Source organism: Hippocampus bargibanti, linkage group LG05 (assembly GCF_051943395.1).
Source record: "Hippocampus bargibanti isolate YZ-2025 linkage group LG05, ASM5194339v1, whole genome shotgun sequence".
NCBI classification, from domain to species: Eukaryota; Metazoa; Chordata; class Actinopteri; order Syngnathiformes; family Syngnathidae; genus Hippocampus; species Hippocampus bargibanti.
The window spans coordinates 30,965,758-30,992,596 of NC_142738.1; the positions used below are offsets into that span (position 1 = coordinate 30,965,758).

Here is a 26,839-nt window from a genome sequence, read left to right on the forward strand (position 1 = left end):
TCATTTATTTTGTCAGCAAGAAAATCTCACTGCATACTTTAACAAGTAAATGATTCTTATTTCTGACAGCTTGTTTTAAGCACTAATATATATATATATATATATATATATATATATATCTCCCCTGCTTCCGGGTCGAGCGGACGCTGGCGCGCTTTGGCTGCCCCTGCTTGCCCGCGAATGTTTTTAGCCTCTTTTTAGATTTTCACGGTTCCCGAACAACTGGAAATACCAGACAGTCACCAGACGAACGTTGGCTATCGATTCATCTCATGATTCAGCTCGCTTATCCGGATCACAAAGCCACGTTATCTCCACTCACCTGTTCCCGCTGTTGAGGGTTAACCTGGCTACTGCCTCTTTCTGGATGTTGCTGGTGGATATCATGTCGCTTCGCCATCGACCTGTTGGACGGCTGCAGTACTAGGCGACGGAGCTGCTCAAGTTCCGCTCCCAATGGACGAGCATGCCACCGGTGATTATCCACTTCCCGGAAATCCCTTGTCGCCCTTTCCGGAGATATATCCACCGCGGATCACGTCGAGGCTTTCACCTCGATGGCTCCAAGGATATCACCTCCCTGTGGTCATCCGTCCGCCAGCCGCACAGAAGGAACAGCCGCTCCGTCGATCACCGTATCAAAATCCAAGTCAGCTTTACAGCACAGATGAAATTGATGTCCTCTCGGACCCAGCGTGCAAAACAATCAAAGCACTTATAACATGGCTAAAAAAGACACAATTGACAACAGACAATACATGTAATTTCTGAATGGAAAGTGAGGTAGTGTCGTATGTAAAGTGAGGTAATGTAGTAGTGCAAAAACAAACAACAAAAAAAGGGTTGAAGTGAGGTCTTGCAGAAAAAAACGTGAGAAAAAAATAGAGTTCAGGATGATAGTATAGCGTGTACTCAGAGTTCGGTGAGTGTGGCAGTGGGAAGGGGCAGGGGGGGCAGGGCTGGGAGGGAGTTGAGTCTCCTGACTGCCTGGTGGCAGAAACTGTCCTTGAGCCTGCTGGTCTTGGCTCGGAGACTCCGCAGTCTCCTACCCGATGGCAGCAGGCTGAAGAGGCTGTGGGAGGGTTGGGTGGGATTGCCAGCGATCCTGATGGCTCTGCGGGTGAGGCGGGTATTGTAAATGTCCTGAAGGGGGGGGGGGGGGGGGGTGAAGACACCGATGATCTCAGCTGTCCTCACGATGCGCTGCAGAGTCTTACGGCAGGACATGTTGCAGGCGCCGTACCACACGGTGATACAGTTGGTCAGGATGCTCTCGAGCCGGCCTGTCGAGGTCGGCTAATGCGCCTCGAAGTGGAGACGCCATCAGCGTCAACTTCGGCCTCCTCAACGTCCGCTCGCTTACGGGAAAGGGGTGTCTTATCCAGGACATGCTAAGTGACCGTAAGCTTGACTTTCTCTGTATTAATGAGACCTGGCAAACGGCGGGAGACTTCTCACAGCTCAACGACGCGACTCCGCCAGGCTTTGTTTACATTTGTAAGCCCCGCCTGTCAGGAAGTCCTGCCTCCCTGCTCCCATTTATTTCTACCATTATTCACTCCTCATTATCAACTGGAATTGTTCCTATCCCACTCAAAACCGCAGCTGTTACTCCAATCCTGCAAAAAACCTGTCTCAGATCCAAACAATTACAATAACTTACGTCCAATTTCCCATCTTCCATTCACCGCCAAAAACCTTGAAAAAATGGTTGGCTCTCAGCTTCACTCTCACCTCACTCACAATAACCTTTATGAACAATTCCAGTCTGGTTTCCGCCCCCGCCACAGTACTGAATCGGCTCTCATAAAAATCACAAATGATCTTTTCATGGCAGCCGATGCCGGTTCACTCTCCATCCTCATCCTTCTCGACCAAAACGCGGCTTTTGACACCATTTCTCACCCCATCCTGCTCGACAGACTTTCCACCCTCGGCATCATGCACACCCCACTTCGCTGGTTTCACTCCTATCACTCTGATCACTCACAATTTATCCAAATCAAGTCGTTCACATCACGGTCCTCTCCTGTGTCCTCCGGTGTATCCCTAAGGGTCTGTCCTGGGGTCCCTTCTCTTTATGACCTGCCTTCTTCCTCTTGGGAATATTTTCCGCAAGTTTGGCATTCACTTTCACTGCTTCACGGATGACACCCAACTCTACCTCTCCAGCAAACCCGACGCCTCTCTTTCACCTTCATCCCTTTCACTTTGCTTCTCAGAAATTAAATCCTGGCTTTCCCATAACTTTCTCAAGCTTAACGGAGAAAAAAACTGAACTTCTTCTTGTCGGTACGAAATCCACCCTCCACAAAACTAACAGTTTCTCTCTCACCATTGACAGTTCAACCGTGTCCCCCTCCCTTCAGGTCAAGAGCCTGGGTGTCATCCTCGATAGCTCACTATCTTTCCACTCCCATATAACGAACATAACTCGGTCTGCATTTTTCTACCTTTGTAATATCAATCTCCGTCCCTCTCTCACCCCTCACACCACTGCTATCCTTATCCACAGTCTCGTTACCTCCCGCATCGATTATTGTAACTCACTTCTCTTCGGTGTCAATCAGAAATTTCTCCATAAACTCCAACTCGTCCAAAATTCTTCAGCCCGGATCATCACTAGAACCCCCTCCCTTCCTTTCACCACATCACCCCTTTCCTCCAGCAGCTCCATTGGCTCCCTGTTAAACATTGGATCGAATTCAAAATACTTCTGTTTACATTCAAAGCCATCCATAACCTTGCCCCTCCCTATCTTTCTGACCTACTTAAAATCTCTGTTCCCTCTCGGTCCCTCAGATCCTCATCCTCCCTTCACCTCTATGTGCCCTCTGCCTGTCTCACCACGATGGGATGCAGAGCTTTCAGCCGCTCTGCTCCCAAACTCTGGAATTCGCTTCCGCCCAACATCCGCAATATTGACTCCCTCCCTATTTTCAAGGCTCACCTCAAAACCCACTTGTTTAAAATTGCTTTCAATGTCTAGTTCTATCTGCTATTTTATTATGTATCATTTTACTTATGGTTTTATTGTTATGTGCTTTGTTTTTCTTGTTTTTATTGTAAAGTGTCCTTGGGTGTTTTGAAAGGCACTTGAAATTAAATGTATTATTATTATTATTATTATATATAGATATATATAGATATACATATATCTATATCTATATATATATATATCTAGAGGGAGGGAGAAACCCGACACACAAAGTAAAGAAAGAAAAGATCGGTCATTTTATTCTTTCCCAACTAAAATGAAACAACACAAAATCGTAAAAAAGTTTTCAATTCATGCATATGAATGGAACTTAATATTGAAATCCATCTTGACATCTCCTAAATCTGGTTCAAAGATTAACTTGTAAATAACAGCAGCTCTGTCACTGCCTGAGTTCTCCAATCTTGAGCTGAAGAAATATACTCCCTGTTTACTGTGACGACTCCACTCACAGTGGCCCTGCAATGAGTAGCACTCAACAGTCACAGTTTCCAATGCCATATATTTTGAGTCATAGCCAAAGAATAAATGTGCAACATACCTGCTCACTGATTGGTTTAGTTAAGCCCACACTCACTGAAATGTCCGCGGTTAGGTGATACTCCAACCACATAGCTACACCATGGCAGTGGCCACTCCTGAAAACAGAATGAGTATGAAGCTCATTGATAGTGTTTTTATACACATCCGTAAACATCCTATGTTATTTCATGTTTAGTTTAGTCGATATGGATGTATGTAGCTTATTAGATAACTTGTTGCATATGTAGGGTGCAACAAGTATTCATCAAATCATCGAATTGTGGACAAGGGTGTCTTGGTGTCAGGTGCACATATGGACACACGTATGTTTGAATAAGGTATTTGTTATTAACAATCGGGGGGGACAGTTCCTCCCAATCACGCCCCTCCAGTTCTCACTGTCATTGCCCACATGAGCATTGAAATCAAGAGAGTCACCAGCAGGACTTTGTGGTTGTATCATTGGATTTGCAGCCGCATGTTTTGGGCACTCGGGTAAAGAGAGGGGTAGACCTGGCAGACCCAAACGTATTGTACGGGGAGGCCTTGGAAGCCGACTTCCGGACGGCTTTGAAGAAATTCTGGTCCACCATACGGCGTCTCGAGAGAGGAAAGCAGTGCACCACTAACACTGTGTACAGTGGGGATGGCAGCTGCTGACCTCGACTCGGGACATAGTGAGCCGGTGGGCAGAATACATTGAGGACCTCCTCAATTTCACCAACATGCCTTGATTGGAGAAAGCAGAGTCTGCGGACTCTGAGATGGGGTCTCCAATCTCTGTGGATGAAGTCACTGATGTGGTTAAAAAGCTCCTCAGTGTCAAGGCCCCAGGGGTGGGGTCTTGGCAGGACACGCTGGAGAGACTATGTCACCCAGTTGGCCTGGAAAGACCTTGGGATCCGCCGGAAAGAGCTAGAAAAAGTGGCTGGGGAAAACAAAGTCTGGGCTTCGCGACTGAAGCTGCTGCCCGCGCGACCTGAGCCCGGATAAGCGGCAGATGATGAATGGACGGATAGATGCCAGGAACTTCAGTGATGCGAGTGCCCTTTACAAGTGCTCTGCAACTCGAGTACAACATTTTTTATCGTTTCGATGAAACAAAATATTTTCATGTTCTGTATATCCACTGTCAGGCAGGATTATAAATGGTACTGCTATCATTGTTGTATCGTGCATACCTTATGAATGGTAGAGAACCCTGGCTGACAATAGGCTGCCGAGGGACACAGTGTGTGAAGTTAAAGGTCATGACAGCTGTGGATTCAGTCAAAGCGCGACATGGATACTCCCACAGAGGGTGGGGCTCTGCCTCATGAGACTCCTGGAAATCCAGTGACTTCTGAAAAGACATACGAGAATTTTGGTACACCCTGGACGAAAGGGAATACTTCTTTTTTATTTTATATCAAATGATTATTTCAACAATACATACTTTTCAGTCATGCAGTTCCATAGTTGCTATCAGTGTAGTTATGGATGGCTGAGTACTGACCCCAGCAGCGATATTTCAGTGGTATTTCAGTCACTATTTCAGTGTACGAGTGACTTGCAATGGCGGCTGATACCAGTCACCGATATCAAGATGCTCTCTTGTGGTGATTTTACTTTATTTCATTTATTCTGGTGTTTCAATCTGGGCTTCAATTCCCTGTTATTGAGTGACGGGTCTATCCCTTTGTCGGAAATAAATGAAATGACTTTATATATAAAAAAATACCTTGAGCAATTCATATAATTGGGGATTGATTGTTTAATGGAAATTGTATGTATCAAAAATGCTATTGGTATTGTGTACTTGATACCAGCATTGTTGAGTGCTCAAGAGTTGGTGTCGTTACAATGATAGCCTGAAATGTTGAATTTTTACCTGGATCATTTCATCCATGGGCGTGACATCGAATCCCACACATGTAACACAAGGAGCACGTATCCTCCATAAATCCTAGAAAACAAGAATAATACAGTAAAGTCTCGTTATATCGATATTCAAGGGAGTCCGAATAATATCGATATAACCGGGACTATCGATATATCCGACCCTGTTTGCATGTAATTTTCTCCGTGCGTGCATAGAAATAGTATCGATATAACCGGGACTATAGATATATCCGATATCGATATAACCAGACTTTACTGTATGTCAACACAATTTTCAAGAAACCCTCTAAAGGACAACTGACACAATTTTTTTGTTTCCTAACTGACATCAGAAAAATGTTTTATAGCATCTAAAATACCCAAAACACGCAGGCTGATAGTTTTAGTCCAGGGGTGCTCATTACCTCGATCACGATCTACTGGTCGATCGCAGCGTGACAGTAAAAAAAAACAAACATTTGTCAGCCTATCAAACGTCCCATCACTTGATTGACATACAGGGCAACCATTCAGATGACAACAGATTTTTTTACCTTTAGGTTGCCGTGCATGCGTAAACAACGGCGCTAAACGCAGCAAAATGTACAAGCTAGTCAGCGAATTACCTCAGATTTTAAGCCCTTGCTAAAACATATGGTGGTCAAAATGAGTGAGAAAGCGGGACCAAGTAAGGGGGCAAAACATATTACTTTCATACGGAATGGGAACATGTGGAGCGCCATTTTCAGACTGTTCATGGAAAATACGACATTGACTTCACGGGGGGCGGGACTTTTGAAAGTGCCCAATTCACAGCTCAATTTTTTGCAGATTTTGGACACTTTAAGTCATTTTTATTGCTGTTTTGCATTGGAATAAAAATATCATACTGCGTGTTTTGGGTATTTTAGATGCTATAAAACGTTTTTCTGATTTCAGTTAGGAAATAAAAAAGTGACGTCGGTTGTCCTTTAACTAAATGTCTTCCTTGAGATATTTTAACAGACGTATGTCATATATGGTGCAGATTATGTAGCAATTTGTGCTAATTGTAATAGACTTGCGCCGGTGATGGCGCAGTGGAGTTACAAAGTTGCGCCAGTAGCTGTCAAAATTCGTATATGGCGCAAGGGCCCAGATGCATCTGTGCATTTTTGTCTGTGTAGCGAGACGTGAAGCTGGAGTATCTCTGCACTGTGAGGTCAATACGCGAAATGGAGCACCAGAGGCTCAATTTCAAAATACAAATATTCTACAATCTGCAACTTCAACAATTAGTACATCTCAGATTTTAAATAAATCATTAAAAACGCAACACATTTTATTAAATTAACTCCCACAAACACACAAGTTGTAGGCCACACTAGACTAACTCCAGGGAACCAACAAACGTGCGTTCATTCGGATCTAGTGTTGCAACAATGTGGTCCTGTAATGATGAGTGATTGTAATACAGGGAGTAAAATTAGGTTACAATTCATGATGCAATTCAATATAATTCAACTTGACCATAGGGACATACTTTTTCAGTTGTACCAAAGGGAAAAAAATGAAGTAAAATTACCTGGAACTCAACAGCTACCATGTGTAGAGTGGCGGAGCAGGGCAGGATAGTGGCGTTGGGTCGAAGAAGGCCTGCAAGGGTGGTGCGGCAGTACCAAAAGTACAGAGAGTGCCAAGGTAGGAGGCTTGTGCAGAAATATGGTTCACCTATCAGCAGTGAAATCTGCAGCAAAGAGAATGTGCTGCTTACTTCAATGTGAGTCATTTATGGGGTATATATACATAATGTATTAATGTACAGTGGCTATTCATGACTTATTTTCATACACTTCAACTGTCATGATTGTGATTTTGTCATGTGTCGTGATTTGCTATATGTGGCGCTGCTGCAGATGTGCTTCATGAAAGGGAAGCTGATTGCGGAGCCATTAACTCATGCTGATACAAAATTAACAATAATTCGTAAATGTTTGAACTTCCATAACAGTTTAAACCATGCAATATAGAGTGCGTATACACATGATTATATTTTTGGAATTGTATATTAGATAATTGTCCACCCTCACCAACTCCCCTCCCCCCCATTCATGGTAAGGAAAGGTACCTGCTCTCCTCCTAAATCTTGAAGGGTCAGCTGCTCAGGCTTGACATCGAGCAGCTCAACTTGTCCTCCCAATGAGTTTGCATCCAGGACCTGGCAATAAAATGGGAGAGGGGGTCAGTTCCATTGATCTACAATCTAAATTATTCCTGGTATCGAGAAGAAATAAAAAGTCTTTTAAGACTCGCGCTGAATATTCAGGAAGTCTTGTTTTTGAGTTGGTGACGAGTCCTCACGTCACGTCAGGAACGCCCCTGACCGACAAAGCGACACACAATGCATTTTGCGGTACTTTGTTTGGTCTGAAAACATTGTGTTAATGGCGAAATTAGAAGGACGAAGACAAAATGCGATGGTGACTCGTTGTGTGTTGCACCAAGACTACTATTTGATACTAGTTGACACAAATTCCCAGCAGACAAATCAGCCCATTTCCAACGGAGCTTGGGCGCCATCTTGTGCATTTTCTGGGACGCTACATTGGAGTCTAGACACTTCAAAATGAGACAGAATGACTTCTTTAATCGATTGCAAACATTTATGCTTTCCTCTTCAGAACTATTTGAATCATATTCATAACTGGATGAGTAACAAGAAAGCATCTTCTCCGAATCTGAAGTCATTGTTTTGATTCTAGAGCAGGGGTCGGGAACCTATGGCTCGCGAGCCATATATGGCTCTTTTGATGATTGCATATGGCTTGCCGATAAATATTACATATTATAATACATATTGTCGTTTTTTTTCGTCATTCATTTCCCGTTGGGGCTACAGTTGGCGGAAAGCGCAATTTTGATTGGATGACACTGACCTAGAAAGGCCGAAAGCGCCATGTTGATTGGATGATAGTGGTCGTCATGTTGAAACAGGTAAACGCCCCTTTAAATGAGCCCAACTTGTGCACTTCAGCCTGAATGCACCGGAGCATTAGAGGAGAGAAAATGTTCTGATTCTAATTTGCAATGAAACAATACCATCGATGAAACAGTCAAATGTCAGTGACATTTTAACAAGCCCCATGCTAACGTTAGCATCGACATACTTCTGCGAGAAGTAGATTGCAGATAGCAAGTGTGGAAGCTTATGAGCCGTGTGCAGGCTAGCTAGCAGTAAGTTCGCCTCTGGACCGGCAAATTGAATTTCATTCCGATCGTTTGCCTGGATTTTGACCAATCGCGAGGAACGGAAAACCATTCATGTTAACGGTGAGTACTATCACAAAGTTATTTGAAATAATACATTCTGATATTTTGTTGAAAAGTGGCCGCGCGTGTGTTTGCGCGCGTGCGTGTGGCTCTCGCTGAAAAACATTTCTAAATACAGTAAAGTCTCGTTATATCGATATCGGATATATCGATAGTCTCGGTTATATCGATACTATTTCTATGCACGCACGGAGAAAATTACATGCAAACAGGGTCGGATATATCGATAGTCCCGGTTATATCGCGGGACGAATAAAGGTATTCTGATTCTGATTCTGATTCTGATTTTTTGGGACTCCCTTGAATATCGATATAACGAGACTTTACTGTAATTAGTTCCGTTTAGTACGATACCGGGTTATTACGATAATCCAGTCACTACGGTGCCATTTTCATCTCCCACCTCCCATTTTGCTTTGCTTATATCGTTACAAAAGCAGCTTAAAGGGCAACCAACGTCACTTTTTTGTTTTTTAACTGACATCAGAAAAACGTTTTATAGCATCTAAAATACCCAAAACACGCAGTATGATATTTTTATTCAAATGCAAAACACCAATAAAAATGACTTAAAGTGTCCAAAATCTGCAAAAAATTGAGCTGCGAATTGGGCATTTTCAGAAAGCCCCGCCCCCAGTGCGTGACGTCACGCCAAGACATCTTGCATTGCTGGAGAATTCAAACAATGGCTTCAGATTCGGAGAATATGCTTTCTTGTTACACATCCAGTTATGAATATGATTCAAATAGTTCTGAAGAGGAAAACATACATGTTTGCCATCGATTAAAGAAGTCCTTCCGTGTCATTTTGAGGCATCTCGACTGCAATGTAACGTCCCACAAAAGAGGCAGAAAAATGGCGACCAGCTCCTGTGAGGAATGAATCAGCCCGTTTCCACAGGCTGATAAATTCCTTCCATGGCGCTTGGACTCCCTCTGCTGGTGGCTTTTGGATGGAACACAAGGTTTAAAAAAAAAACAGTACAGCAAAATACATTGACGTGATGGAAAGACGCTACATGCGTCTTTTTTACGGTCAGGAGGCGGTCCTTTTCTGACGTCACGTACGGACTCGTCACCAACTCAAAAACAAGACTTCCTGAATGTTCAGCGCGAGTCTTAAAACGTAAAATATAGCTATATGCGGTGGAATCTTTGTAAAATACGCCCAGTAGAAGTCATTTGAAGCCATTTTACAAATTATGGACACAACTTGTCCGGAGACGTCGGTTGTCCTTTAAGCTGAATCGATATTTGCTTAAGGGTTTCTATACAGTACCACCATTAGCGATATCAGTATCGGTCACACCATTGGACACGCTTTCGTGTCTTGCTCTGTGTAGCAGAGCTGCAATAGCATCTGAAATATACTGTAGTCTTCTTATACAGTATACTGTTGTTCAACACCATTTCAACCATGTAAGAATTGTGACCTCGGAACGAAGTACAAGGCAATAGTGGCTGTCGAGGAGAATCCAACAAGAAGCAAATCCTCCATCCCGAAAAACTTTGACGTGCCGCAGAATACTTTAGCAACGTAATGTAATGTAAACGTTGCAGTTTTTGTTTTCCATACATGTATTTAATTGTGTTGTATTCAGATACCTTTTTGTCACTTGCAATAATCACTGTTTTTTAATATGTACAAGCTGGCGTTCGTGGTTTCTCTCGTGTGTATAGAACAACGTGGGGATTTTGCATTGGTTGAATTTTAGAAAGGAAATAATCATTAAAAAAGTGTAAAGACGTTTTGATTTCACGCATAAGTTTATTTTTCACTCCACTACAGTACAAAAACATGCTAGATACGCAATCCATGAACTCAAGGAGAAAATGACATGCCATTTCAAAGATCCCCCGTTTATTGCTCACTTTTAATCCACTTCAGCGCAGGATCGGATATATCGATAGTCCGGTTATATCGATATTATTTCCGACTCCCGAGAATATCGATATAACGAGACTTTACTGTAGTTTTAAGTGAATGTCAATCACCCAGAAGAAAACAAAAGATCTACCAGAACACTCACGATGCGGTTTGCCTTGAACGTTTTCAAAAGACTGTTAATAGCCAGCAAATGCAAATGCAGTTGGTTCCAAAATGCCAGGCAAAAAAACACTTCTGAGAGAATACATGAACTAAAGAGCGCAAAACAATGAGGACACAAGTAAAATCTAAATGATGGTCATTTTCTATTCTTTGCCCCTTTTTATGTTTAACATTATGCACAACTCTCTTTTTTTATGCAATAACCTAAATGTCAGATGGATTTGTTGTATATTTCAATGTAGTTTTAGGCTTCAGAAAACATTTAGGTCTGAATTTTGGAAGGTCTTTGAACAGATTAGGGCATTTTTGTGTTTCCACTTGCAAAATTTTCGAGTAAAGAAATTTCTTACAAAAAAAATAATATTTTTTTAAAGGACAACCGACGCCTCCGGACAAGTTGTATCCATAATTTGAAAAATCACTTGCGACTTCAACTGAGCGTATTTTACAAAGATTCCACCGCATATAGCTATATTAAACGATTTAAGACTCGCACTGAATATTCAGGAAGTCTTGTTTTCGAGTTGATGATGATGCCTGAAATGACGTCACGTCTGGAACGCCCCTGACCGAGAAAGCGACACACAATGCATTTTGGGTACTTTGTTTGGTCTGAAAACTTGATGGCGAAATTAGAAGGAAATTGACGTTTTGTGCGATGCTTACCTGCTCAATAACCTGTTTGGTCATTGTGAAGTTTTCTAAACTGAAGACCTGTAAATATTTCATGAGAATAGTGGACAAGTCAATAAATGAAAGAGAAATTTGTAGAGGAGGCAAACACAACAGGAGTAGTAAACCTTTTTGGCTCCCAAAAGATGTGCAAACACAGGAAGAAGACTTCCATCGCTTACTCCGAGACATACGCTATTCTTCTTCAGAACCTGTAGTGAGCACAAGTACTTGAACTGAAATACCACACATAGAAGTAATTGAAGACGGTTTAGTTCACTTACACTGTGGAGTGCACTGACGTAGCTCTCCGTGCGAAATTTGTCATTAAGTTCACCAAATCGTGGTCGATTCCAAACCAGGTGGGCCTGGCATGTACAGGATGGCCGGGAGAGAATCATGCTGTCCTGTGAATGTTGTCGGCTGAGAAAAGCCGCAATGTGGACAGTCAAAACTTATGTGATGACAAAAGAAGTCAAACCCAAATACTGTATGTTTGATATACAGTGGGACCTCGGTTTACGAACAATTTGCCTTACGAACTTTTCGGTTTACGAATGTTAAAATTATGAAAATTAAACCTTGGCATACGCACTATTTTTCAGGATACACACGGAGCGCTGCCCCACCACAGCTGGCGGAGTAATTTTCGGCGGAAGAACACCAAACCACGCGACCGAACAGCGTCCTTTCTACCTTTCCACACCCCCTTTCTCTGAGTGTACACGTCGTTCGTCTTCAAGGATTTATCACAGATATTTTTGCTGTTATGGGACCGAAAAAGACCCCACCATAGGCTCGTGTTCACCCGAAGAAGACACAAAACAAAATTACAGTCGAGGAGAAGAAGGAGATCATTGAGAAAGACAAACGAGGTGTGCGTTTGTCTGACTTCAAGGCCTAGTAGCAATATGCTGAGTCAATTTGAATTAACGAAAAGCAGCTAGCCGGCAACAGCGTAAATATAGCAATTATATCCGAGCAAGCGCGACAAATTCACTCTGCTATCGTCATGCAGCAACCTGGAAGTTCACAGTTTATTGATGATGTTAAAGCTAGCAACGGATGGTTCGAGAACTTTAAGCGCCGTACAAGGACTCATTACTCGTAATGGTGAGGCAGCCAATTCTGACAGTAAAGCTGCCGAAGCCAACAAGGGATCATTCGTCGAAATGGTGAAAGAAGAAGGTGACGTTCCTCAGCAAGTATTTAATGCAGATGAGACTGGCCTTTTAAAAAAAAAATGCCTAACCAGACTTTCATAACACAGGAAGAGATGTCTGAACCCCATTCCATCAAGTCATCAACGACCATCACAAAGGTAAATAAAACAACTTTATTATAAGTGCAGTGTATTTCTTTCATTACAATACAATAGCACATTTATTATAGATAGAATAAGGTATATTGTTTTAAGGCTTATTTAGTTTAAATTTATATTTTATGGAGACCTGGGTACGGATTATTCTCATTTTAATGGTTTCCCATGGGAAATTAATGTTTGGGATACATATTTTTCACCTTACACACTGTCTGGGAACCAATTAAGTGCGTAAGCCAAGGTCCCACTGTACTGTGTGTGTGTGTTGTTGTGTGTACAGTCATCTCCCGTTTACCGCGGTTAATGGGGACCAGAACCCCCCGCGATGGGTGAAAATCCGCAAAGTAGGGACACATGCACCCCGCACCCACTCCGCCCCCACCCAAGGAATTTGTATGCAATCGTTTGTGAGTACCAGTATGATTAACATGTTAACAGTATTTATATGTAATATATTTGAGACAGGCGGATCAGTAGTCGATGGTTAACATGTTGGCTTCAAAGTGCAGAGGTCGTGAGTTCAAGACACATCAAGACGACACTGGATTTCTTGCAATAGTCGCTGTAGCATAGCCTCACCAATTGTGGCAATGGCATCAGTAATCCGTTGCTTTCGGAGAGCACACAGAGACGAACAACCATGCCTGCTAATACCCACACTTGGGGACAATTTTGAGTGTTGCGCATGTTTTTTGCGATGCAGGAGGAAACTGTACCACGAGGAGAAAAGCCACAGAGGCACCCGATGAACATTCAAAATCCGCACAGCAAGGCCGGAGATGGAGCATGAATAATCTATGGCTAAATTATGTTATACCTGTGAGACTTGATGCTGTACCACAGACTGTAATCATCATGGTAGACTGTGAGACTCAGATCTTGTCCTTTCGTCACCTTGCAATCATTACGCAGGAAGTAAATACTCTGCATCCAATGATCTCGCCACTAACAAAGACCAGAGTTGAGCAAACATGATAGCCGACGTTGAGACATCTTCACAAGACCGATTTAACTTACTGGAGCCATCTTTGGCTGGGGGAAGGTCCAGCTGGGTGCCATGGTACACACAATGGTTCCACTGGGATCCATGTCCAGGTCCCACCAGGAGAGCACCACTTGAGCCTGACCATTGGTCTGAGCCACAAACTGAGCGGAATAGGACTGGGAACCACTGCTTATAGGCTTACTGAAGTCCACACTGATTAGCAAAATGTTCGTGTTACAAAAAAAACAAGGACTGAAATGTTTATGGCAAGAAACGTTTCATACCTGAACATGGTGCAGATTGGACTCAGAGCAGTAAAGCTGCTCGGTGAGATCTGGCTCAGCTGAATGTCGCATACTGAATGATTGCCGCTGCAGTTGCCCATTGCAGGCGGGGGCAACAATTGGTTACTCTGAACCTCTATCGGCTGCAGCTGAGCCCAGCTCCATAACAGCTGCGACTCCACCACTTGAGCATAGACAGTGGCCCGGTGAGGGACTGCCATACAACCTGCCTAGAAGAAGGACAGAAAATTAAATCTGTATTTTCACTTTTCAAGTGACGACCTTGTGAATGGAGATTGCATGCATTGATACATGTGGGAGTAAACTGGAAGAGCCGCTGTCAACGATTTGGACTGTCTGATCATTTATCTTCTTTTCCTTTTGGCTTCTTTCGGCTTTTCCCTTCACTTCAAGGGTCGCCACAATGAATCATTCTCCATTTAACCCTGTTGTGCACATCCTCTTCTCTCACACAAGTGACCTTCATGTCCTCTTTGAACACATCCATGAACCTCCCTTAGGGCTTCTTTTCGGTCTCCTGCCTGGCAGATAAAGCTTAGCATCCTTCTCCAAATATACTGTAGTCAGTCTCTCTCCTCTGGACATGTCCAAACCATCTCAGTCTGGCCTCTTTGACTTTCTCTCCAAAACCTCTAATATGAGTTGTCCCTCTGACATATTCATTCTTGATCCTGTCCAAAATGGTCACTCCCAAAACAAACTCAACATCTGGACCTCTGCTGCCTCCAGCTTTGCTTCCGGGCTTTTCTTCAATGGCACTGTCTCCAGTCCAAACATCATGGCTGGTCTACCACAGTTTTTAAACCTTTCCTTTCATCTTAGCTGAAACTCTTCTATCATACATCACACTTGACATTTTTCTTCAGCCGTTCCAGCCTGCCAGTACACACTTCTTCACTTCTTTTCCACAATATCCATTGCTCTGGACAGTTGACCCCAAGTACTTAAAATCCATCACCTTCTTTATCTCTTCTCCCTGTAACCTCACTCTTGTACTTGGGTCCCTCATTCACACACATATATTCCGTCTTGCTCCGACTGACCTTCATTCCGCTCCTTTCCAGGGCAAACCTCCAACTCTCTAGTTTCACCTCCACCTGTCCCTACTCTCGCTACAGATCACAGTGGCATCTGCAAACATCATGGTCCAAGGAGATTCCTGTCTAACATCGTCTGTTAGCCTGTCCATCACCATAGTGAACAAGAAGGGGCTGAAAGCTGACCCCTGACCCACCTCCACCTTGAATTCCTCCGTCACACCGACAGCACACTTCACAACTGTGTGACAGTCATGATACATGTCCTGCACCACTCTGACGTACTTTTCTGTCACTCCAGACTTCCTCATGCAATACCACAGTTCTTCTCTGGGCACCCTGTCATACGCTTTCTCCATCTCATCTACAAAGACAAAATGATCATTTATCAGAACCAGAATCGAATTTATTGCCCAAGTATGTAAAAAAAAAAAAATTACTTTTCCAAGAAACTAATTTCAAAGGTTTCTTCAGCCGTCATCTGTACTTCTTTGAAGGTGTCGGACGTTTCGCCTCTTATCCAAGAAGCATCGTCAGCAAACTAAAGTCTTACTGGTAGTTCCGGCCCTATCTATATCACGACTGTCCAGCCGTGGCGGTGCCGGACTCTGCTATGATTGGTCCCTGCTCTCAGGTTGGGGGGAGCAGAGGACTACTCCCTGCGGCTCCACTGATTGCTTCTATTGTCCTGACTGACGACTGGCCTGATTGCCCAATTTGCCCTGGTATCACCTCATCAGCATAACTAATCCTATGTTGTCCAGGCAGTCTATTGCACGAACGATCCAAATTGAACCTCACCCCACCATCCCTTAATGGTTAAGGGGAGGATTTTGCTGTTTGATGAAAATCACTTCTTTTACTCCCCTTTCACACCATCTATTTTCTTTCGCTAAGATTTTAACCTCATTGTCATCAAATGAGTGGTTGCTAGCTTTTAGGTGCATATGTACTGCCGATTGAGGCCCAGTAGTATTATTCCTGCGATGTTGATAAAGTCCTTTTTGGAGAATTTGTTTAGTCTCCCCAATGTATTGCTCTTTACAATTTTCATTTTTACAATGTATTGAATAAACTACATTACTTTGTTTTTCATTTGGCAGCCTATCTTTTGGATGCACTAATTTTGCCTAAAAGTGTTTATCGGTTTGAAATAAGTAGTAGTTTTGTGTTGCCAAAGGACTCTTTGTAGTTTTTCAGAAACTCCTGCAATGTAAGGTACTGCTACTCCTCACCTTTTTGTATCTTCAGAATTACAGTAAAGTCTCGTTATATCGATATCGGATATATCGATAGTCCCGGTTATATCGATACTACAGTAAAGTCTCGTTATATCGATATTCAAGGGAGTCCGAAAAAATATCGATATAACCGGGACTATCGATATATCCGATATCGATATAACGAGACTTTACTGTATTTCTATGCACGCACGGAGAAAATTACATGCAAACAGGGTCGGATATATCGATAGTCCCGGTTATATCGATATTTTTTCGGACTCCCTTGAATATCGATATAACGAGACTTTACTGTATTGGGTTTCATTGCCTATTCTTTCTTTCTGACATTTGTTAAACGACCACTGATGGTACCCACAGTTTGTGAGTGCTCTCCTGATATGTTTTCACACCTTTTCTGTACCTTCGATGCTTGTTGGTATTAGTTTAGCCCTATGCTGGAGGGTTCTGATAACTTAGTTTGTGTTGCAAAGGGTGGTTCGAATCAAAAAGTAAGTATCGGTCAGTGTGAGTGACCTTCCTAAAGACTTCATTTTTTAGCGCTCTGTCCTCTTTTATTATAATATTTATTTACAGACGTATTGTAGAAAATAAGAATGAAGCACTTTGTTAATGTTCATGTTAATGTTAACCTGAATTGAAAAGAGCAACAAACCTGAACGAGATTCTGGTGAGCATGTTCATAGCTTGGCAAAGCCCCTTCACCAATCAGCTCTGTATCAAATAGTTCAGTGATGAGGATGTTGGCCTTCATTTCCATATCATCACCTGATATTGATCACAAACAATACAACTGATCACGTAAAGGAAACAACCTTGAACTTTAAGAAGATGACATTGATGAATGCAGCATTCACTTGCCAAATCTTAGAAATAGTGTAATAAATAATGATCATCGTGTTAACATTTCTCTACAACCTGGCCCGACAGTAACATCAGTGGAATGTTTGTTGATGATCTTGATCTTGTCAGAGAAGCCATTTTTCTTCACAATGCACTTGGCAGCATCAGCCATGGGCTTGAAAACCTGCAGACAGAATATGTATTAAACCTGGTCGATTTTAATTGAAGTCAATGAATTTATTAATACACTAAATAAACAAATATTTCATATTTTCATTAGTTACTGCACAATCAATCCTCTGCTATTTTGATATTTGGTGTTATAGAGAAGATAAAGAGAACAGACTTAGCGCAATATTTCTTACTAGTGTCGACTGAAACAAATGTATTTGCTTTGAAGATTTCCAATGTGCCTCAACAGCTCCAAAATCATTCCCATTATGCAATAAATTTGAATTGTCACTAGCCTCCGCAGACTTATACGATTGTTTCTTAAAAGCGAGAATGTTTGTTTGCTGCCTCTTTTTAAGGTTTTTTAGAGTTTTACTGATGTTCTAACGCTCCATATTGCTAACATCCGCCATGTTCGATGTAAATATAATGCAATGCATCATGGATAAATGAATATTCAATTATCCGTTTCGGCAGTTTCCGGCGGATCACGGAGAAGCCCGAAATATCCTCTACTATGATTTTGAAACACACAGAAAGCAAGGTGATTAAAGCTAAATACAAACGCTCGCCAGCTAACAAACATTTGAGTTACAAAAAACGCTACATACGAACATTTTTGTGGGTACCGTATGTCGAAAAAAGTTTGAACAGAGATGATGTAAGTTAGACTTTGTACTGGGAGCCTTTTTTCAAACAGACACGTTAGAGGTTTCAAGGGCTGGAGGCCGCGACTGACACCAAGGCTGACCAATCATGATGAAATGTTGCGTTCAGGCCCAATACGCCGAGCTCGCTTACGATTGGCTGCGGAGAGTATGTGGGCGGGAAGGAAATCCCTCACCAGTTGACACCCTGAGGAGGAGGATGCGTCAGGCTCCGAATGGCTGTTTCGAGTATGTGGGCGGGGAGGAAATCACTTTTCCCAGTTGACGCTCCAGGAGGACGGATGCATGTATGCGTCCTCAACGCTGGTACATACATTGCAACACCAATGTATGTACCAGAAGCTTCAGTCATGGCTTACTGAAGACCCAAGGATATATGTCGTCGTACTCCAGTAGGTGTAAATTTATTTCACGACTGTTAGATCGTCTGTGTTTTATACTTCCCCGTTCAGTGTTTGACTTCAAGGACAACCGACGCCTCCGGAAAATTGTGTCAATAATTTGTAAAATCGCTTCAAATGACTTTGACTGAGCGTATTTTACAAAGATTCCACCGCATATAGCTATATTTTACGTTTTAAGACTTGCGCTGAACATTCAGGAAGTCTTGTTTTTGAGTTGGTGATGATTCCAGACGTGACGAGAAAGCGACACACAAGGCATTTTGGGTACTTTGTTTGGTCTGAAAACTTCGTTTCGATCCGTGTTGATGGCGAAATTAGAAGAAAAACACATAAATAGCGCAATGGTGAATCGTTGTGTTGCACCAAGACTACTATTTGATACTAGTTGACACAAATTCCCAGCAGACAAATCAGACCATTTCCAACGGAGCCTGGGCGCCATCTTGTGCTTTTTCTAGGCCGCTACATCGGAGTCCTGACGGCTCAAATTGATAAAGAAGGACTTGTTCAATCGATTGCAAACATTTATGCTTTCCTCTTCAGAACTATTTGAATCATGTTCATAACTGGATGAGTAACAAGAAAGCATCTTCTCCGAACCTGAAGCCATTGTTTTGATTCTAGAGCAAGGCAAGACGTCCTGGCGTGACGTCACGAACAAGGGGGCGGGAGCTTCTGAAACTCGCCATCTAAGAGGTCATTTTGAAGTAGTTTTGGGACACTAAGTCATTTTTATCAGCCATTTATATCAGCCTGCGTGTTTTGCGTATTTTAGATGCTATAAAACGTTTTTCTGATGTCAGTTGGGAAAGAAAAAAATGGTGTCGGTTGTCCTTTAAACATACATTCCAGGGACTTCCGGTATGTCAGTGAGACGGTAAGCAGCAAACGCACAGAGCTCCCGCCCATATGAGCAAAAAAAAAAATGGAAAAAAGGCTGGAAAAAAACCATATAGAACAACTCGAACAAAACAGAAAATGGATACGAACAAACTGACTGGAAAAGGAAAGGACAAAAAGAAGAAGAATGAGAAACACAGTGAAAACACGTACGACGAAGTTGAATGGGGGCAGGTGTTAGCGACTAAAGCCAACACAGCACTACCCTGCGAAACCAATAAACCACCTAGCTGGGCGATGGCACTCCAAGCTAATCTACAGAATGGACTCGGAGTCATAAGAGCCAGAATGGACACGGGACAACACAGTTTGGACGCCAAGTTCGACAAAATCACGAAACAAATGGAGGAGATGAAACAAGGACTTGAAAGGTTGCGGGAGGAAACTAACAGAAAGCTCGAATCTGTAAACGCGGACATACGGGTGCAAAAGAAGGAAATCGAGATGCTGGAAGAAAGAGCTGTTGAAGTGGAGGAATGGAGCACAGAGATACAAGAAATTCTCGCCGTCTCACTTGAACAACAAAGAGAGCTCCGGGAGAAGGTGTCTGACTGACTGAAGGAAGATGAAGAAGGGATAACGTTCGAATTTGGGGACTGAAAGAGGGAGTCGAGGGAGACTCCACAATAAACTACGTGGATTAACTTATCCATAAAGAACTGGGAATATCCGAAGATGTTCTTCTCGAGATACAGAGGGCACACAGAACGCTGGCCCCAAAGCCACAACCGAACAAACCACCACGAGCGATGATCGTAAACTTCCTGAGATTCAACATCAAAGAGGACATTCTCAAGACGGCCTGGCGAACGCCGATTCAAGTGGAGGGAAACGGTGAGTTTTGACCACGACTGTGCAACACAAGTGGCGGCTAAACGCAGAGAATACACTGGACTAAAAAACAACTACTCAAAGAGAAAGGGATTCGATTCCAATCCCCGATGGACACAATGAGGGTCCACTGGACCAAAGGAGTAAAAACATATAACAGCGCACAGAACGCGGTGAAAGCGATGCGGCTGAGAGGGTGGCGGGTGCCAAACCCTGGAGAAGAGAGTGCGCAAGTGGACAAAAACTAAGATATAAAGATGAAGTAACACGAAAGACACGAGGAGAATGAAAGACAAAGAACTCAGACAGAAAGGCAATTGCTTACAAAGGACAAGTGAAATCTACAACTTTCTTTCAGAAGATTTTCTTTAGATCTACGGCTGGTGAGTAGGAAACTAATTCAATGTGGGAATATTGTTGAAGAATATTCATAATAGGCAATGTGTTGATAGATTTGAGATATTGTATTGTATAATTAGGATATATAGAGAAACAATTCAACAGATAAGTGTGTTTTTTCTCCCAAAAACAATACACCTAAAATATATGCCAAGGGATGTTTGATAGTCTATAAAGCTCCGGCTGGGAGCTCCTATAACTGAATTGTTGGACACTTGCAGTGAGCTTTTCTGAATATAACCTGGATATATACCGTAATTTCCGGACTACAGAGCACACCTGATTATTAGCCTCAACTAGTACATTTTTAAAGGAAAAAAACATATTGTACATACATAAACCGCACCTGTCTATAAACCGCATGTGCCCAAATTGAAACGTGAGATGTTTATAACGAAAGACCTGCCTCGACTCCAGTCCTGGCCGGGACGAGGCCGGCTTCGGTGGACCCTCCGCCCGTTCTCGTCGCGGTATTCCCGCACGCCGATGCCCACCCGGCTCGGTTCTAGTCCTGGCCGATGGACACTCCCCCCTCCAGTGCCATCATACAGTCGATTGCCGTGCGAGAGTGAGATGCTGGCTGGCTGGCCAAAATTGTTGCCGGGTTGCTAGCGCGTTGTGGTGCCAGGCGTAGAATAAAAATTTTTAAAATAGGGTCTGGCGGTTGTGGTCGTAAGTATGGGCGACTGCGGCGCCGACATGCCACCTCGCCCTGGAGCGGAACGAAATGTCTCAAAGAACGGGCCATACGGAACCAACACCCAAGACCCAACTCGATATACAGGTAACATCAGACTTACAACCAGGTTCCGTTCCGACTAAACGGTCATAAATCGAAATCCATTCAAAATGTTGAAAAGAGCAAAATGACTTGCAAACAATCTGATTCGGACGCCACGGGGGCGGGCCTGCCAGCGTCTGGGTCGCTGGTGTTTGACCGGTTGCCTTCTCCCCGGCCTTACCCCGCTCTCCACGCCGACACGCAGCCGATGCGGCGCCATGGGCCGGCGCCACCGCGTTCTCGCCACCGCGATCCCGCCGGCGCGGTCTCACCGCCGCTATTCTACCGCCGGGTTCTCGCCGCCGTCGCAAGTAATTTTCGCACTATTCAACATTTTGAATGGATTTCGACTAATAATAATAAAAATAATAAGAATAATAAAAACAATAATAATAATAATAACAACAATAATAATAATAACAAGAATAATAATAAGAAGAATAACAATTATAACAATAATAATAATAATAACAACAATAATAATAATAATAACAAGAATAATAATAAGAAGAATAACAATTATAACAATAATAATAATAATATTGAATGGATTTAGACGAGGGGTGCTCACACTTTTTCAGCGTACGAGCTACATATAAAGACTACCAAGTCAAAATGATCTATCTACCCACGACAAAAATGCAAAACATAATTGCAGTAAAGTCTTGTTATACCGATATCGGATATATCGATAGTCCCGGTTATATCGATACTATTTCTATGCACGCACGGAGAAAATTACATGCAAACAGGGTCGGATATATCGATAGTCCTGGTTATATCGATATTTTTTCGGACTCCCTTGAATATCGATATAACGAGACTTTACTGTATTTTCAAATGTTTTAAGGATTTTTGTATGTACAATGTATGTTGATGTACCTTGCATAACTGAATAAGCCAATATTGCACAACACACATAATAACTACATATACATAACATCATAAATAACTATTAACTTTTTTTTGTAATTACCTGAGTTTACTTTGATGACTTGCACTGAATTGAATCAGCCAGGGATGCATAGTCCGTACAGTAGCTGCTGACAGCCAGCCTCAAGCACATTGCCAAATGTTCATCATTCATGGTGGAACGGTATTTGGACTTAATGATCTTTATGTAGGAAAAGGCTGACTCACATAAATAAGTGGAGCCGAATAATGCAGTCAAGGAGGTAGCACATTTCCTCAAGTTGGGGTACTTTTCCTGTGTGAGTAACTTACAGAACTGTCCAAGTCTCTGAACAAGGAGTCAGCTGCTTCAACGAATGCTTCTTTTACCATCTCTCCGTCTTGGAAGGACTTATTGTTTTTAACGATGGCGTGACTCACCTGGAACGATGCTTCGGTGGCGACTTTCGCTTTTGAAGTATGTTGAGTGAAAAATGACTGCTGTCCGGACAACTGGGATTTTAGTTCGTCCACCGTTCTCTTTCTCAGCTGGCTTTTCGGCGTGAAGTCAATGTCGTATTTTCCATGAACAGTCCGAAAATGGCGCTCCACATTTTCCAATTCCGTATGAAAGTAATATGTTTTGCCCCCTTACTTGGTCCCGCTTTCTCACTCATTTTGATCACCATATGTTTTAGCAAGGGCTTAACATCTGAGGTAATTCGCTGACTAGCCTGTAAATTTTGCTGCGTTTAGCGCCGTTGTTTACGCATGCACGGCGACCTAAAGGTAAAAATTCAGTTTTGAATGGTTGCCCTGTATGTCAATCAAGTGACAGGACGTTTGATAGGCTGACAAATATTTTTTTTTTACTGTCACGCTGCGATCGACCAGTACTACCTCCGCGATCGACGTAATGAGCACCCCTGATTTAGACTAATAATAATAAAAATAATAAAAACAATAATAATAATAATAATAATAATAATAATAATAACAACAATTTTGGACTTGTGTCCCTGTTTGAAAGGTTAAGGAAAGTTGAAGAAAATTACCTCCACAGCATAACAGAAGTCAGCTCCAGCACGAACAGCCATCATGGACAATAAGCCAGTTCCGGTTCCAATGTCTAAGACAATGACCTTCTCACCCTTAGCCTGGACACGGGCCACTGCTTCCCGGATACCCTGGTAGTACTTTTCATTCTACAGACAGAAAGCACATCCTCTTTTTGGTTAGCACCAGCAATGTGTTCAGAAGCAGAAATCAACTCGTACAAAAAAACCTTGTAAATTAGTGCTTTAATATATAACTACTTGTTAAAAAAACAAAGACCACTACTCAAGCCATAATACATGAAGTGAAGTGCTTACAGTTCAATTATAATTCTTATAACGTGTCATTTTTATCATTTTATATTTCGTATGATCGATTTTTATTACTGTGTCGTACTGCTGACCCAAATACGCACTGCTTCCCATGCATGCGCGCTGTTGAAAAATCAGTGTGTGTGTGTGTGTATATATATGTGCAAAACACCAATAAAAATGACATAAAGTGTCCAAAAACGACATCAAAATGAAACCGGAAATGGCCAGTTTAAGAAGCCCCCCCTTGTTTGTGATGTCACGCCAAGACGTCTTGCCTTGCTCGAGAATCAAAACAATGGTTTCAGATTCGGAGATGCTTTGTTTTTACTCATCCAGTTATGAATATGATTCAAATAGTTCTGAAGAAGAAAGCATAAATGTTTGCAATCGATTAAAGGAGTCCTCCCATATCAATTCGAGCCATCAAGGACAGCATGTAGTGTCCCAGAAAATGCAAAAGATGGCGCCAAAGCTCCATTGGAAATGGGCTCATATGTCAGCTGGGAATTTGTGTCAGCGAATATCAAATAGTAGTCTTGGTGCAAAACAACGATTCACCATGGCATTATTTATGTGTTTTCCTTCTAATTTCGCCATCTACACGGATAAACACGAATTTTTCAGACCAAACAAAGTACCGCAAAATGCATTGCGTGTCGCTTTCTCGGTCCTGGGGCGTTCCAAATGTGACGTCACGTAGGGGATCGTCATCAACTCAAAAACAAGACTTCCGGAATATTCAGCGCGAGTCTTAAAGGGTAAAATATAGCTATATGCGGTGGACTCTTTGTAAAATACGCTGAGTAGAAGTCATTTGAAGCCATTTTAGAAATTATGGACAAAATTTGTCCGGGGTGTCGGTTGTCCTTTAAGATTCAACTGAAATTAGTTCTGTGGGAGCGTGCATTGCTCATGGTTGGTGTTTGTTCAAAATAATAATTTCCCTCAATAAAATGTAAATTATTTTTAATCTTTTCAGAGTCAACTGTCACTGCAGTGGGCAACTTCTCACGTTATACGTTGTCATTATAGGTGCACGGAAAGGTTACTTTTATGTGGTTTATATTTCTTTTTAATTAACCATCACTGTTATTATATACCTGCCCTAAAAGTCAGACTTTTTATTTGCTGTATTTCTGATGATATTTTTTTTGTTTATATTATTTCCTCTGTATATTTCATATTTCATACTTACCCTGTCGTGATCATACAGCATGTCAGCATAGCTTGACCTGGAAGGGGAAAAAAAAACAAGTGTAACCAGTGTCTGAAACTCATGACAAAAAGTTAGCGGACACCCGGGCATACAACTCTGAAAATGTGCCTGCAGCGCCCATAAAGTTGCCAGCCCCATTTTACACAACTTGAAAAACAATAAGACGACGAATCTCAAAAAAAATAAAAATAAAATAAAGTTAAAAAAAATTGCGAAGTCACAGCATCGCGAACGCCCGTGGCGGGTGATGAAACGACGTGGTTTCCGCCCGGCGCTCAGAGTGTCAGTGTGATAATGCTCAGGGAGTGCGGGTAACGGCGGAAACACCCCCGACGTCGCAGCATCGCGAAGGCCCATAGCGGGCGGTGAGACGATGCGGTTCCCGCCCGGCGCTCGGAGTGTAACAAGGATGGTACTTAAGTGTGGGTAACGCGGAACGACGGTATCCGCGGGTAATGGTGGGGACATTCCTGATGTCGCAATGGGGGCACAAGTGCCCGGACTAGAGAAGTGCGGTTAACGACGAACACCCTGGCTGCTGTGCAAATTGCCAAACAAACATTGGTTTAGCAATTTGCATTCTCGGCACGGCAGTCAATCAGAAGCCTGTTTCGTGATTCGGACTATACCGTTATCGTAAAGTGGACTTGAGTTTTGAAAGGCACTTAGAAATAAGAGTCCATGTGGCTTGTCGCGGTTTGCTTGTAGCTTTTGCTTTATTCAATAAAACAAACGTTTGATTTGATTTTTTTCTTCTTGAAGTCTTCGGCCACCCGGGCCGAGACGTTTTGAGAGTGGTACGCCCGGGGCCTCCGGGCAGACGTTATTTCAAACACTGGTGTAACACAAACCAAACAGCAGAGATGATGTCCTCAAGTCACATGACTTGACTCAGGGAAGGTTCAATTTGAGTCACACATTTTAGGATTATGACGTGCTTGCTGAAAACTCACAAAACACTCAATTTCACCTTGACTTGGTATCAATGACTCAGAGCAAGTTTTCCTCCTGGCCATAAAAATGACATTTTCCACAAAAGTTACATGAGTTTATAACAAATTGTTTTTATACAATGAAAAAAAACTCATGTTCGTTGGCCTGATTCATATTGAGCAGATATGCATAAAATCTGAACTTGCACTTTCAAATATTAATTGCTACATTCATAAATTGTGGATAAAGGTTTAGTTTACTGCTTTTTGAGTCAGCAAAGTTAGCAACACACTGGCACGTTGAGAGTTTTGGTCCAAGTAACTACATTGCCATCCAATTTGTTGTGAAATGTAAACTTCTCCACTGCGAGACGAATACATGCACATCAAATCCAATGCAAACTTGTATTAATCACAAAACTGAAAGCACATTTGTTGGTCATACGAGAGGATTTTAAAATTCACAGGGCAAAATAAATGAAATTATACATCTTTTTGGATTGTGTTATCCTGAAAAAAATACGTATTTTTTCTACGTGTAGAAACATTCTTGTTTGAGCCACGCTGAAATGAGAGTGGAGTGCTACCTGGCTATCTCCTGGTGATAGTCGAACTCTTGGGTCTCCCCCACGCTGTCCAAACCTCCACTAGTCGACTTTGCTCGTCCATAGAATGCCTTCATTGTGCTACTATTACTCATTGAAAGGCAAAACTCAAGTCACGGTTTTCCTCGAAAGTCGAAGTCTACAAAATCCAACATTACCACCATGGGTGCAACCTTCGTCATTTTTGTCGTCATGAGCATCTTCATATTATCGTAGATAACATTTAAATAGTTAGCACAGCACATTCACTCAGACACACATGCCGACAGCTATCGTAAGCCCATAGGGTCAAAAGAGTCTGCAGATTCCGAGCTTGTACACTGCTTGGAATCCGAAAAAAGGCGTTCTCGTTCACATTACAGCAAACGGTTGAGCACATCACCATATTTTAATTGTATGACATAGGAAACGATAATGATCTCTGAATGGTCTTTTATTAATGAATTTTATTTTTTTAATTATGTATTTATTATTTTTATCATTTATTTATTTATTTATTTAATGATTACTTTTGTGTCACCAAAACAC

At 42.3% G+C, this 26,839-nt stretch overlaps 1 protein-coding gene across 2 annotated transcripts; it reads right to left on the reverse strand.

The window, feature by feature from the left end:
- Positions 1–3,216: 3,216 nt before the first annotated feature.
- prmt7 (protein arginine methyltransferase 7) lies at positions 3,217–26,596 on the reverse strand. 2 transcript variants are annotated; one of them, XM_088996662.1, is made up of 17 exons: positions 26,294–26,596; positions 24,754–24,790; positions 23,244–23,393; positions 17,219–17,327; positions 16,956–17,068; positions 14,002–14,231; positions 13,750–13,930; positions 13,550–13,677; positions 11,696–11,834; positions 11,540–11,623; positions 11,406–11,453; positions 7,488–7,577; positions 6,945–7,106; positions 5,391–5,465; positions 4,702–4,862; positions 3,540–3,636; positions 3,217–3,457 (listed from the first exon to the last, which is right to left on the reverse strand). In XM_088996662.1, exons 1-17 carry the CDS (start codon positions 26,404–26,406, stop codon positions 3,290–3,292), a joined length of 2,085 nt encoding a protein of 694 aa, XP_088852788.1. In that variant the 5' UTR covers positions 26,407–26,596; the 3' UTR covers positions 3,217–3,289. The 2 variants fall into 2 exon arrangements, with proteins under 2 accessions (XP_088852788.1, XP_088852789.1); XM_088996663.1 differs by lacking the exons at positions 17,219–17,327; positions 23,244–23,393; positions 24,754–24,790; positions 26,294–26,596 and adding an exon at positions 15,257–15,423.
- Positions 26,597–26,839: the final 243 nt, after the last annotated feature.

Coding starts and splice junctions, on each gene's coding strand:
- prmt7 (XM_088996662.1), bottom strand. CDS start 26,406: ATGAGTAATAGTAGCACAATGAAGGCATTCTATGGACGAGCAAAGTCG. Junction 7,107..7,487: donor AAGATTTAGGAGGAGAGCAG/GTACCTTTCCTT, acceptor TCTTTGCTGCAG/ATTTCACTGCTGATAGGTGA. Junction 3,637..4,701: donor GGTTCTCTACCATTCATAAG/GTATGCACGATA, acceptor TTCTGTTTTCAG/GAGTGGCCACTGCCATGGTG.